The 13,316-nt window shown below is 34.4% G+C and overlaps 1 protein-coding gene across 3 annotated transcripts in view; it reads right to left on the bottom strand.

The window, feature by feature from the left end:
- Window positions 1-13,316, bottom strand: part of PHC3 (polyhomeotic homolog 3) — an 87,501-nt gene continuing 74,185 nt past the window's right edge. For all 3 annotated transcript variants that reach the window (XM_081234547.1, XM_081234546.1, XM_081234545.1), the window contains one exon: window positions 1-8,885. In XM_081234547.1, coding sequence (XP_081090673.1) covers window positions 8,731-8,885 — 155 coding nt within the window. In that variant the 3' untranslated portion in view covers window positions 1-8,730. The remainder of the gene's footprint in view (window positions 8,886-13,316) is intronic.

The raw sequence follows: 13,316 nt of genomic DNA on the forward strand, positions 1-13,316 counted from the left end.
TTATTCAGTTGACCAGCCAAATGGAAGAGGCTTTTATTTGTAAAGAAATGAACTTACAACTGGTCTACAATATATTATTGTAATATAAACAATATAAATAAATGATCCTGTAGGCCCACTAACCTTCCATCCAGACCCACATGAAGAAATGTTACAACAATATTCTATGTGAAAATGTGCAGGTAACAAAGGTGCAATTACAAGCAAGTTTAAGCAGCAGAGTATAAGGTGCTTTAATTTAACAGTTAATGTTGCCATCAACAAACATTTGAAATGTTCAATTTTACTTCACTGAATACAGACACAACAAATAGGAAAATCTAAAATTCATACACATGCTACTGTTAATATGAAAGTGCTTGCTCTTTTTAAAAAAAATACACCAAATGGACAATCTTTTTACATAGATCATGGTGTGCTCTTATAATGCAAAATTAACTTCATTGTCAGGTTATACATTTTAAAACTGTAGCTATAGACACCATCTAGGAACGCTAATGCTAAGAGTGCTAGAACTATTTCATTCCCTGCAAGGAGGACTCTAGTACAATATCCAACATAAAGAATACATCTATATATAATCTTAACATTTGTTTTTTGTAAAGATAAAAAAATGTTTTCTTTCCCCTTGGTGATGCTTTGTTCATCCTGGTTGGGTCAGTGTTTGAGGTTTTAATAATATGAAAGTCCTATTTAATTAGAACAATGGGAGGAAGCAAAAGGAGGAATTAAAAAATCAGTTAACATGTGCATAAGGCATCAAAAATAAAAATTTTTAAAAGTTTATCACAATTTGCCTTTGTTAAGTCAACAGCAAAAAATGTTTTCAATAGGCAAGCAGACAAAAAGCACTAATTCAACAGAGGCTTGAAATGCCTGACACCAGTGTCAGTATCCATCCTGCGCACTGCTGTCTACAACTCCAACCTACACCATAAGCTCACCCCCTTACTTTGAGGAGTTTTTTGGAGCTTACTTTGACTTTTTTTTTCCTATGGAAAAAACAGAAAGACCAAGCTTTTGAATGAGGTGATTGGGAATCTAGTTAAATGTCTTAGAAATTAGATGTCCAAAATTATACCATCTTTGCACACTCCCACTGATTTTTTAAAAATTCAGAATATACATACAAAAAGTATTTATGTAATAGATATTTTAACAGCAAAAATATTTGAAAAATTACGTAAGTTAAAATATTTTAAAAGTTTTAACCAGTACCATGGAAAAAATTTTTTAAACCCAGACTATCTGGTCACTTGGATGTTAGTGTTCCTGTTTACAAACACTTTATTATAGATTCTAGTCTAACACGTATTTGGACATTTTCCTGCTTTAAAAAGCTGTGACTATGATACATAAAAGATCTTTTTAATATATTTTCATTTTGTATCTTTATGGGGAAGGTTAGTATCAAGTGATATTAATATGTAAAGTTGTGTCAATAGGAAATCACAATGTAATTCACAGAATCCTCGCGTTGTAAGGGACCTTCTTCCCAGTTAATCAATTCTCCCATTCTATATTTACTCCCCAAATACTTGTAAATTCAAGCTCCAAGCACAAAACTGTTTTACTGCTTACCGGTTCTGCATTTTAAAGGAAACCCTTTTACTATGCAATATATGAGTGCTTTCTAAAAAGTAGATATTTGTGATAATAGTAAAATTTTATGTAATCTTTCTTGCTTTAAAAAGACAAAAACAAAATAAAAACCAAACCTGTTCAGCAAGCTCTTCTGAGATTTTTCAGTTTTCAAAAGTTACTGCACTGTCAATACTGGGTGTAGTTCAAAATGTAGAGTAAATCAGCACCAGCTTCTTTGTGTTATTCTGTCACACACCCTGCATATAGCAACACCTCTGGAATAGATTCAAGTGTCAAAATAATTCTGAGAAATATGGGCTGTCACAACAGTTTCAAAATGTAAATCCTAATATTAGGTACCTTTAATTTTGTAACCTAATCAGATATATGGATTAGTATGCAAAATGTGTTATAGGAATTATGATGTGATTCACTCAGATCCCTTAAATATCACCTAGCCTAATCCTTCACCCAGTGCATAAAAATTCCCTCTCAGTTCCAACTTTACATTCAGTACATTAAGTAATAATAATTACATCCATGTTTGTTCAAGCCACAGTCAAAAATGGGGGGAAGAGAGGATTCTGTTTATTTATTACTAGTTCCTTAAGTATACCACACACTGTACAGTAAATGTTCAAATGGTTTGCTAAATGAATGAATGACAATGCTCAGATGTGTTCATATGTTCAGTGGTTTAGCAAGAAGCATTTAGAAAAACGTCCTCATTTGCTCATCTGTGTGAATTTTCTACCTTAATCCTTAGGATAACAAAGACTGTGGGTGACCCAGGAAACGGATGCTTAATAAATAATTATCTTTTAGCAAAGGCTCTTAAGTGTGAAATGAACCATTAAGAAAGGAAATTAGGAGAATTAAGATAAAAGAGAATTAAGTAGGAGCAACTTTAAAAAATACCCCATTATGTGGCCTAGAATCGTAGTTTTATATAGCTTAAAGATGATTTTAAACAAAATCAACATTTTGAGTAGTACAGGCTCCATGCTGTATATTCAGAAGAGGAAACAGCTTAAAAGCTAAGTAATGGCCTAAGGTGTCACACAGCTAATTCACCAACTAGAAGTAAAACCCCAGTCTCCCAGCCAGTGTTTTATCTTCATTTATGTTAATTTAATGATTATGTGCATCTCTTATTTACTATTGAAGTAATTATTTAGTACTACCTAAAACAAAATTATGGCTTTAACATAAGCACTAAAAGATTTTAAGCAATGGATACATCTGGTTTGCTTGAGGCAAGACTAAAAAAGTTCCTTTTTCTAAAATATGTTGATGTTCGTTTCACTACCATTCCCCACCGCTCTTATAAACCCCAAATTTTTCACCTCCATCAATTAAAGCTCCACAAAATCAAGGATTTAACACTGATAACAGTCCCTAAAGTATAACTTTTAAGTCAATAAGACGGCTACTATCCATCCTTAAGTACTGGAGTGAATTTAAATAGGTGGTCTAAAAGGACTTACGTTTTTTACTCTTACATTTAAAACTATACCATGTTAGAATAGTGCTTTAAATTTATATAGATTTCTTTTTTCCAAATTAAAATTCATTTATTACTTCTTTTAAACAATACATTTTAAGACCTTTACACACAGGTTTTCTTTTTCTATGGATTCATACCGACGCCACCAATATCACTGAGAGCAACTGTACTTTTCAAAGGCAGTAGAAAAAAACACTTTTTAAATGTACCTCTTCTCTAATGTCGGAGGTTGAAATTGTCACCTTTAAGTAAAGTTAAATGTTCACAAGCTATACAAAGGGAAAAAAAAGAAACATTTGTGGAAAACATTTCCCAAAGCTCCCATGAACATGGCACTTCAGAGGTGTGTGTTCATGTCGTAGAGCAGAATGGGAGAGTTTTCATTAGAGAAGCTGAGCTTCGGATCTGAGAAGGAAGGCAGGTCTCCCTTCTCATGTACGTGTACTAAAGTGAAAGTTCAGGAAAAGCCAGACGTTTTGCTCTGGAATATGATGGTAAAAATTATATTTGTGTTAGTGCTTTACAACTTCCAAAAAAACACCTTTACCATAGTATTATTTTAAAGTAGATGATTAAATAAGCTCTGAAAAATAATATGTAAAACTTTATAATTTTTAAAAATTTAGGAAACTTTTTTCCAAAGAAGATAATATAATTTTCAACATTTTTTTATTGAAGAAATGGCTTATATTAGTGCTATGAGGGAAACTATATAATGATACATTTTATGAACTTCTAACAAAAGAGGAATATCTTCCCAAAGAATTTTTTTAAGATGTACAGCTTATAATAGGTTGAAATTAAATTTTAATAAGATTGCATATTTACTTTCCCTAATATTGTATTTGTGCTTATTTAATTGAATCACAATTCTTAAGATGAAATCAAATGCTCCAAACAGATTCAGAAAATACCAATATTGATGAATGTAGATTAAACAGTTCATTTCATGATCCACACTACTGTGCATCAAATAGAGGTAGGCTTGTGTTTACTGAAATCCACGCTAATAAACAGAACCCTATAGCTCTGAGTCATCCAACTCTTAAACTGAGACACGACCTAACAAAACACTATCTTAAAAATCTTAAAAATGCCTTTCTTTGTAACAATCCACAAGGTTGATTCAACTGTAGTATCTGACAATGGATACTCTCTCCTCTATATAATTCTGATAACTCAGTTATAAAATTAACCTTTGAGTTCTTGACAAATATTCTCCACCTATAATAATTGTCACCTTTTTCAGAAGTCAAAAATCACCAATTTATGTATCATTGGAACTATTAATATGCTCCTAAGGGCAGAATCTCTTGATAAAGAGAGTAAAAGAATGAGTTTGATTACAGGTAAATCTTGACATAAAAAAAACTATACTCTGTTTATTGCTATAACTGGGACCCAACCATTACAATTTATTATCCTGAACTACTGATGGCCAAATCTATACTATACAACCTCACTCAGTTAACCATATTATCCTCTTGGGTCTGGAATGCTTTTCCCCGTTTGTCTCCTCCTCCACTTCCCTGTCCTTTCCCCTAGAAAACCTTCCCCAAGGCCCCGTTATAGTTACATGTCCTGCAAAGGAAACAGACTGAGCAAACATTGTACATAAATAGCCAGCCAGTTTCCACTGCCCAGAGGGTTTACGAAGACATGACTGTTAGGTATTAGAAATTCCTGCCCCAGTTACCTCCCTAAAATTAACCCTACTACAAAGTCCTCTGTAGGGATTTTCAGGCAGAGGTCTCTCTAAGAAGAAAGTTTTCACGCAGTTTCCTTGGGGCTTGAGGAGGTAAGGGGAGTGAGGCTCTTTCATCCTATAGGCAGTAATGCTCAATGCCCACTGCCCAGAGGCAGCATGAGTTCCTGCCATTCACTAAGGGTGAGGATCTTCAAACCACAAAATATAACCAGGCTGTTCTGGTCTAAAATATATCTTTGAAATGTTTTAACAGTGTGTCCAGCCAGGGATTTCTTCCACTCGATATGGCTATGAGGATAGCATCATTCCCATATATGTGCAATAGTTTATTCTTTCCAAGACTGTTTACACACATGCAAACACAGCCTAAGACTATACTCAATCTATATATTGCCTCCTTACCGTACTTGTGCCATGGTGGTACCAAAACCCTGCAAATGCAAATAATGGGACTTTATAACATTTACTTGAACAAGCCAGTGATATGGGGCACTTGGACAGATTTCAATCCAAGACTGGTATTTGAATAAACGTTTGACTATAATATTACACTGGATATGGGAAGATAAACTATGTCAAAAATTAAAATAAAGTGGGCTACCTACAAAAAATAATTTCTATTTGGAACTAGGTAAAACATGAATATTAACTTCAAAAGTGCAGAAATGTGTTCAGCGCTGAAGTGGGATAAACTAACAAAGTGCCAGGTCTCTTGTCTGCTTCTCCACCATTCTCAAGCTCCTTCACTAATACTTCTTTCCTTCTATTCCCCATTCTCTATTCTGAGGGGATGCCCTTAAACTGGGACTTTAAAAAAATGTCTGTTTAGAGGATGTGCCAGCAAATTAAAAGTACCATCATGGAAACATTACAGCCACTTAGAAAGTGACAGCTTGTGGGACAGCACTCTTATACTGATTATGTATCAAAGCTGCACAAGGCTTGATGAAAATGCACATCATGTAAGAAACAACTTTTATAAACCAGCTCTCTGTGTACTTTCTTAGGAACACATGGCTTAAAGCAAATAAAATTTCAAACTTGTAGGGATTTTCTTCCTCAATGGGAAAAGAGTGCATCAGTATAAAGAAGTCAGAAAATGCAAACTTAGGTAGCAAAAGTAGGAAGAACTTCCCATGTACCTACCCTTTTCTGCTTGTCATTCCCTCTCCTCAATCAAAATCCTAAAACAACTAGTAATATGAAGGAAAATGAAAATGACAGCACTCTCCCCACCTATTTCACACTAAAACTGTGCTTTAAGCTCAGGAGAGAAGTGGACACCCAGTGTTATCGTCTATATACATTATACATAACTGAAATTTTGAAATTCAGATAGTTAAATCACCCAGAAAGAAACAGCTGCATCAATGGGAAAACTACTAGTTAAAAGCCAATGAGCCATTTCTAAATAAAATAACTTGAAAAAAGCAAGTATATTTTCTGGGTATGTTTTGAGTAGGGACAACAGAAGATCTGGACTGTTCTTAAGATTATTATAAGATTTAGGATTATAAGGTGCTCTCCAATGGAAACCCCTCTTGTAAGCTTTCTCAGATACTTAACACAGTGCTACGCACAGGGGCTTTCAGTAAGTACATAATGACTGATATCAGAAGAGGGACCACAGTTCCAAGTTAATACCTTAAAGGCTATATATAGATAATATAGTTATGGGAGGTAATCATTATTGCCAGGGGAGTCTATCCCCAAAGAATCAATTCTGTATGAATTGTTTGTGGATCATCTGTGACAAAGTTTTAATTCCAGGGGAGATTTTCCATTGTGCCCTTCAGCCCTCATAGAGTGGACCATCTCCTACTAATGCTTAACCTATACTTGTGTTCTGAAATTACAAGATAAGGGGAAAAGTCAAAGCATATGACAACTCTGTCATAATGCTTAACTGCTAATAAATGAAAATTAACTGTAGAGTACCTACCTTTCCTTGAAACTGTAATCCAATAATTAAAAATGTGATATACAGAAATATGTGACATAGACTACAAGCTATTGTAGGTCTGGAACATGAGCCTTACGCTATATTACATATTCTAATCCTACACATAACTATCAGTAAATGTCTTTTTTTTTAAACATTACTACACAAAAGAATCCCACGAAGCATACATTCAAACAAGAGGCATCTAAAGGTTAAAAAAATTACCCGCTGTATTTTTGTATAAAAATAATCAACATTCTCTAATGTACACAAAGCCAAAAGATAAATATCTGTGATGTCTTTAATGACATCTTTAGTCTTCTACTAGCGTAACACAATCTTTTTTAAAAGATCAGTGACAATGACTGAAACCCATGGACTCTTCCTCACTTACTGAACTTCTGCCAAATATCTGTGTATGTTCCTTCAATTATTAAAACATTTCTATTGTATGGTAAAGATAAGATAAAAAAAAGGTTAAAACATTTTTGATGTCCAGGACTATAAAGTTCACAGGCCTGCCACAATTTTTAGTGCCATAATTCTAACAGAACACTAATTGTTCAATGAAAGGTTTTGCTTTAAAATTTTTTTTCCCTGAAACATGTACGTACAAAATTAGATCCAATTATCCAAGAGAGATCAGTTGGATAACTGCTTTGCAGGAAGCATACAAGGATTTAGTCGAGGAAAAAGGAATGTGCATTCTAGCTAGATCCAGCTTGTTCAACACTAGATAAATCCAAAGACCAACCACATAGCCACTACAAAGTATCGCCCTGCCAGCAGGCTGTGCACTGGTTCATAAGGCATAATCATATTATGCCTTCATCAGTGCAGAGAGATATGAAAGATAATTGTTATTATGACTCAATACTGAGAGTCAAAATTCTAAGTATGCTAGTCCTCATTTTACAGGCAGATTTTCCCCCTTTTTCTAGAATGCATAAAACTGGGAAAAATACTCTAGGAGAACATTAATGCTATCTGAAATACTTCCATTGTACAATGTATTCCTTATTACCTCCCTTTAAAAATTTTTTTTCTCAAAATATCCCTCTGGGTGAAAAAGAGCAACATTTATCCCTCCTATGTTATGGTTTCTCAACCTTGGCACTACTGACATTTTGGACCAGATAACTCTTTGTTGTAGAGGGCTGCCCTGTGCATTGTAGGATATTTAGCGACATCCCTGTCCACGCGTCAGATACCAACAGCAACCCACCCCCCGCAACCCCTAAGCTATGACAACCAAAATGTCCCTTGACATTTTCAAATGTCCCCTGGGGAACAAAACTGACCTCTGTTGAGAACCACTGCTCTAAAAGAACAAAAACTAAGAGGAAAACTAACTTCCTCAGTCACACCAAATTCTTGGTCAAGTTTGGAATAGAAACCAAATCTTCTAACTTCCAGATCAGTATTATTCATGCTAGAATACAATCCTTTTTATAGGCAAAGCAACTGTCTAAAAGACATGTTTTTTAAAACATACAGTGATATCTCACTGCATACAATTCCAGTCACTGGACTCCAAAATTATTCCTAAATCACTCCTAAATTATATCTCTCACGAAAACCCATAGAAAAATTATAGGGTAGAAAAGTGTATAAGAAAACCGAATCAAAAGAGGAGAAATGTAAATCATTAAATTACTTTCAAAAGGATTTTTTATATTAATGATAAACATCACCTTTAAAAAAATTATCTAGTAAAACACTTTGAAAAATATCATGGCCCTCTATAACAAGTCTTTCAATGTTGTGTGTAACCTGTAAAATTAATTCACCAATGTTAGCTAATTATGAAAATGTATCAATATAATGAATTATTTTATCTGTAGAAGAAATGTCAGCCTTAATGCAGAGATCCCAATGTGCTTGGCTATCCATCACAGTAAGTGATAATATTGTAGGCCAACTTGAGCCTTTACCTTACAAGTTTGTTTAAGAATAAAACTGCTGTTATCTCAAAGCCTCATGATCCCATTAAGGTTCCTTCAGAGAGTTGATGCGTGCACAGATCTTTAGGGCCGGGCCTAGCTTGATATTCATTGCACTCATAAGATGGTCTTCTTTTAGCAAGAGAAGAGCCTGTCCATCAATCTCCTGTGCTCTGAACTCATCTGCGATATCCTGGCAGCCTAGAATTTCATCAGAGGAAGGATGTTAGAATTAATACACAACAATCAGAGGTTACTCCTAACAGTCACAATTATGCTCTCACTGGGTCTGAGTATCTGAAATACAGGCTGAGAAACAAATGAAATTTATTGATGGTCGTCTTGGGTTCACTCTTGAAGAAGAGAGTATTTCCTGACATTCTAAAAAGTAAGAATTCCAAATCCAGGTAAAGCAATTTACTTGGAATTCTTGTTCTAAAAATAATATTGCAGAAATAATTATAAGTCAGGTAGAATGTACAGACTGTTCAGTCCAGATATAGATATAACATACTTTCATGAAAAGGGCAATGCTGTCACCTGAAAGCATGCCACACATACAGCAAGTCTGGATTAACTAGTCATTATACCTCAAGGACTTTACTCTGTATAACATATCCTTCACATACAGGTACAAAAGAATAAAATATAATGTTCTGCCATTTAAATAATAATTTAGAAATATTTTCTCAAGTACCACTTTCATTATCATTTGTACCTTTATTCTGATTTACAACCTTCAATGTGCCAGGCACATCCAAAACATTTTTATTATTCACTCAGGACAGAACCAATCCATCAAAATTATAGTATCAATCTATTGCTGAATTACAATGATCAACTTGTAATTTCAACTTCAAATCTTACTATCACTGGACTAATCTCCACTTCTGATAAGAAAACATAAATTCTCATTGAAATTTTGAGCTTGCTGGTTAATCTCTTGACAAATAACCAATATTTTACCTCTCTGTGTAAACCAAGTGCTTTAGAGCAAGTAACAACGTGAACACTCTACTTGAACCTCAAACGTTTCTATTATCTACCAAATTTTGCACAGCCAGGCTAATAAACTTCCCCACTAAGGGTAAAGAAACCAGCAGGGGAGGTAATGAATTAACGAACCATGAGAGGAGACAATGCAAAAATGTGGAAGCTTCCTTATAAAAGACAAAATTATAAAAGTGAATTTAAGAATAAAAACTAACAGCTTAAAGTCTTTCTTCTATTCAAATCAGCATTCTAAGGGAGAACACAAAGAAAAAGATAATGGAAATGGTTACATTATACCTTTGGATACAACTTTGCTGGAATGATTATTCTTTCTACTGCAAATGTATCATCCTCTTATATAATGTCATCCCTATAACCCCAGCACCAAGCACAAAACATTGTAGGTGCTAAATACATATATTTTTGGATAAGTGAAGGACTGACTGAATGAATAATGAACAAAAACAGAATCTGCTAAAAAGGAGCCATCTGTAAGAGTAACACAAACTTTTTTTTCTGTATTCAGCTGTGTGGCCAGCTTTTCTCTTGATTATTTCTTTTCCATCTTCTCTGTTGGTTGTATCCTTCCTGTTTCCTATATAGCAATCAGCTTTTCAATTTCTCTATTTTAATAATTTCTCAGATTTTTAAAAACTGACCCTATGCAAAAATTTAATGCTTTTGGCCACTTACCATATAAAAGAAACTATAGAGTTAAAATGGGATTACTCACCATAGAAAAGCCCCTTTTCTTTTCCCAGAGGTAGCTCTCAAAACTGGGCAGACAAAACTGACTAATCTTGCATCTAGTTGTGACTTCATCCTTCTTTTTATGAAAGAACTAAATGTTCTTCTCTCTTCAGTCTTACTTACAAGAACACAGGAAAGAAAAGAAGAGAGAGAAAGATAGCGTAGGACTTTCTTAGATTCAGAAAACAGAAGCAATGAGAAGTAACGAGGACCATAAGAGCTACATTTGGGAATAGAAACAAGGAGTTCTCCATGAAGAAATTCATAGCATGTGGTTGTTCCTCGGTATTATCAGAGCGCTCTTCAAATGTCTTCTTGTAGACAGACGGTAAATGTATTAGCAAAATAATACAGAACAGAAAGTTTGGAAACAGCATGATCAAACAGGAATGAATTATCTTCAGAATTTTAGATCACAACTTTCTTAAGCCAACCACAAAAAGGGTATTTATACATAAGTATAGAAATGAAAAATAAAGTGACTTTAAAAAGAAAAATTGAAAAAAAAAAGGCAGAAGCAAATATGCTTTCCTGAAACATATTAGAGAAAGATGAATTTTTTTAAAAAACCTAGATGCTCAAGGTATACTGAGCTATAGTTCTATGAATTTCTGACATATTTAGAATCTACTTCTGTAAAACAGCTGGCGCCCCAGGAACATTACAGAACATATCCCAAATGCAGCAACCAGTCAGCTCAGCTGGCTTTACATCACCACAAGCAGCCACCAGAATGGGCATGGACCTCCGCACATGGACACGGGTCCCAAATGAACCTTACAAATGTCCAGTCACTTTTCCAGCTAAACCTAAAACAAAACACCCCACCCCAAAACTAACATCAGTAAGGATGATGAAAAGATATTACCTGCACTCAATACTACAGAATAAAAAGTCCCAATATCAGTATTATGAAAACCAGTAAACCGTCATATGTTTTTAGACAATACCTACTTTATATGCCTACAGGGAAACCAAATCTACTGCAGATTCACAGATCAACAAACACAGACTAAAGTGATCTTTGCAAAAGGCAGTTCACTATATCAAGGAAGAGTTAAGGAAGATAACTGCAGTAAACTGAGAATAAAAAGAACCGTTCCTATAGAGAACTTTTTAATGTACAAAAATTTAGAAGAAAATAATTTTTCACTCTGGTAACAGCTATGACACTGGTCTGCATACCAGCTCTAACATGGTCCCACCAAGATGGTTCACAAGATGACATTACACAATGAGAAGAGTAAACTTTAGGAATAAATATAGGTGCCCTGATGAAACAGGGAAACCTAGCCTCAACTGGAAAGAAACAAAATACAAGAGATTACAAAATTTACAAGTTTGTTCACTCCATGAGAAAAGCTTAGGGGAAAAAAAAAAATCCAGCCCTGAATGAGCTGAAAGTGGCTCAAAAGGAAGTTTACAAAGGCCAGAGGAACATAGAGAAATAAAGATAATGGCATTTTCTGGCTGAGATTTACCTTAAGCTACAGGCATTATTCAGAGAAAAACTTTGAGAAAGAAGATGTTAACTGATCACACAAATAAGCTTGTTATTTTGCCTGTCAAAGCAGTTTAGAAATACTCCCATTTAATCAGGTAAAAGAAAAGCAGAGTTATATTCAGCAAACTCTTAAAACAGTACCAAGCAATTCTAAATTATAAAGCAGTCTCCTTTATATACAATGTTCTCTAAATAATTAGCAACAAAATTAAGTGTCTTGATGAACTCAATAAGACAAGCATCTCAAGTTATAAGAAATAATTTTTTTCAATTCAAATGAAGCAAGAGTAAGACAAAGGAGTTAGCCTTTGTTCTAATAAAGCAGCCAAGAGTAGTCTCATGGCAAATGGATGCTGGGGAGAATTAGAAAACTAGCCCTAAAAAAAAAAGCATATGAAGTCATAGAAGAATCAGCAGTATCTATTATTTGTTTATTATTTGGCCAACTACTTTCCTCCTCCCCAAAGGAAAAGAAATATTTTCCCCCAAATGAGAAATCAGGCTAACAGCTCATGTACCCCATTTGGAAGACTATGTCTGAAGACAGAATCAAAGTCCAGCCTCAGGGATTAGTGTCAATTCCAATGTTAATTCTCAAGATATCTAGACTGGTATAAAACTTACAATTTTTTGCACTAAGTATTAAAACCACACCCAGTGTAGACTCACCATTCTCTAATATGTCAGCTTTTTAAAGCAGATTCTAAACCCACATGGTCAGAACTTAAATCACACTTAAGTTTTCCTAGATGCATGCTTAAAACTCTTCCCATGAAAAATGTATCCCTTCTTTAAACAATTTCATCTTTCTTTAAAAGTGACCATACCTTGTTTTAAAAAAAAAAGAAAAACTTATTTAACATTTCTAAAATAAGATATTGAAACAATAATTTAGTAAAATTTCAGCGTTCTGTATATATATCTTCCTCAACTTACATCCTGACAAACCCATCGTAAGTTGAAAACATCAAATCGAAAACGCATTTAATACACCTAACCTTCTAAACATCGTAGTTTAGCCTAGCCTACTTTAAACGTCCTTAGAACACTTACATTAGCCTACTGTAAGTTGGGCAAAATTTTCTAACACAAAGCCTATTTTATAATAAAGTGTTAAATGTCTCATGTAATTTATTGAATACTGTGCTGAAAGTGAAAACCAGAGTTGCGTGGGTACAAAATGGTTCTATCAGCTATTTACCCTCATGACAGCGTGGCTGACTGGGAGCTGCCCTACCCAACCTGAGGAGAGAGTACTGTGCTTCATATCACCAGCAAAAGATCAAAACTCAAAACTGAAGCACAGTTTCTATTGAATGTGTATCGTTTTTGTACCACCATAAAATCGAAAGTTCATTAAGTCGACCCATCACAAGCCAGGAATT

This window comes from Mesoplodon bidens (genome assembly GCF_964165515.1).
Source record: "Mesoplodon bidens genome assembly, chromosome: 5".
NCBI lineage: Eukaryota > Metazoa > Chordata > Mammalia > Artiodactyla > Ziphiidae > Mesoplodon > Mesoplodon bidens.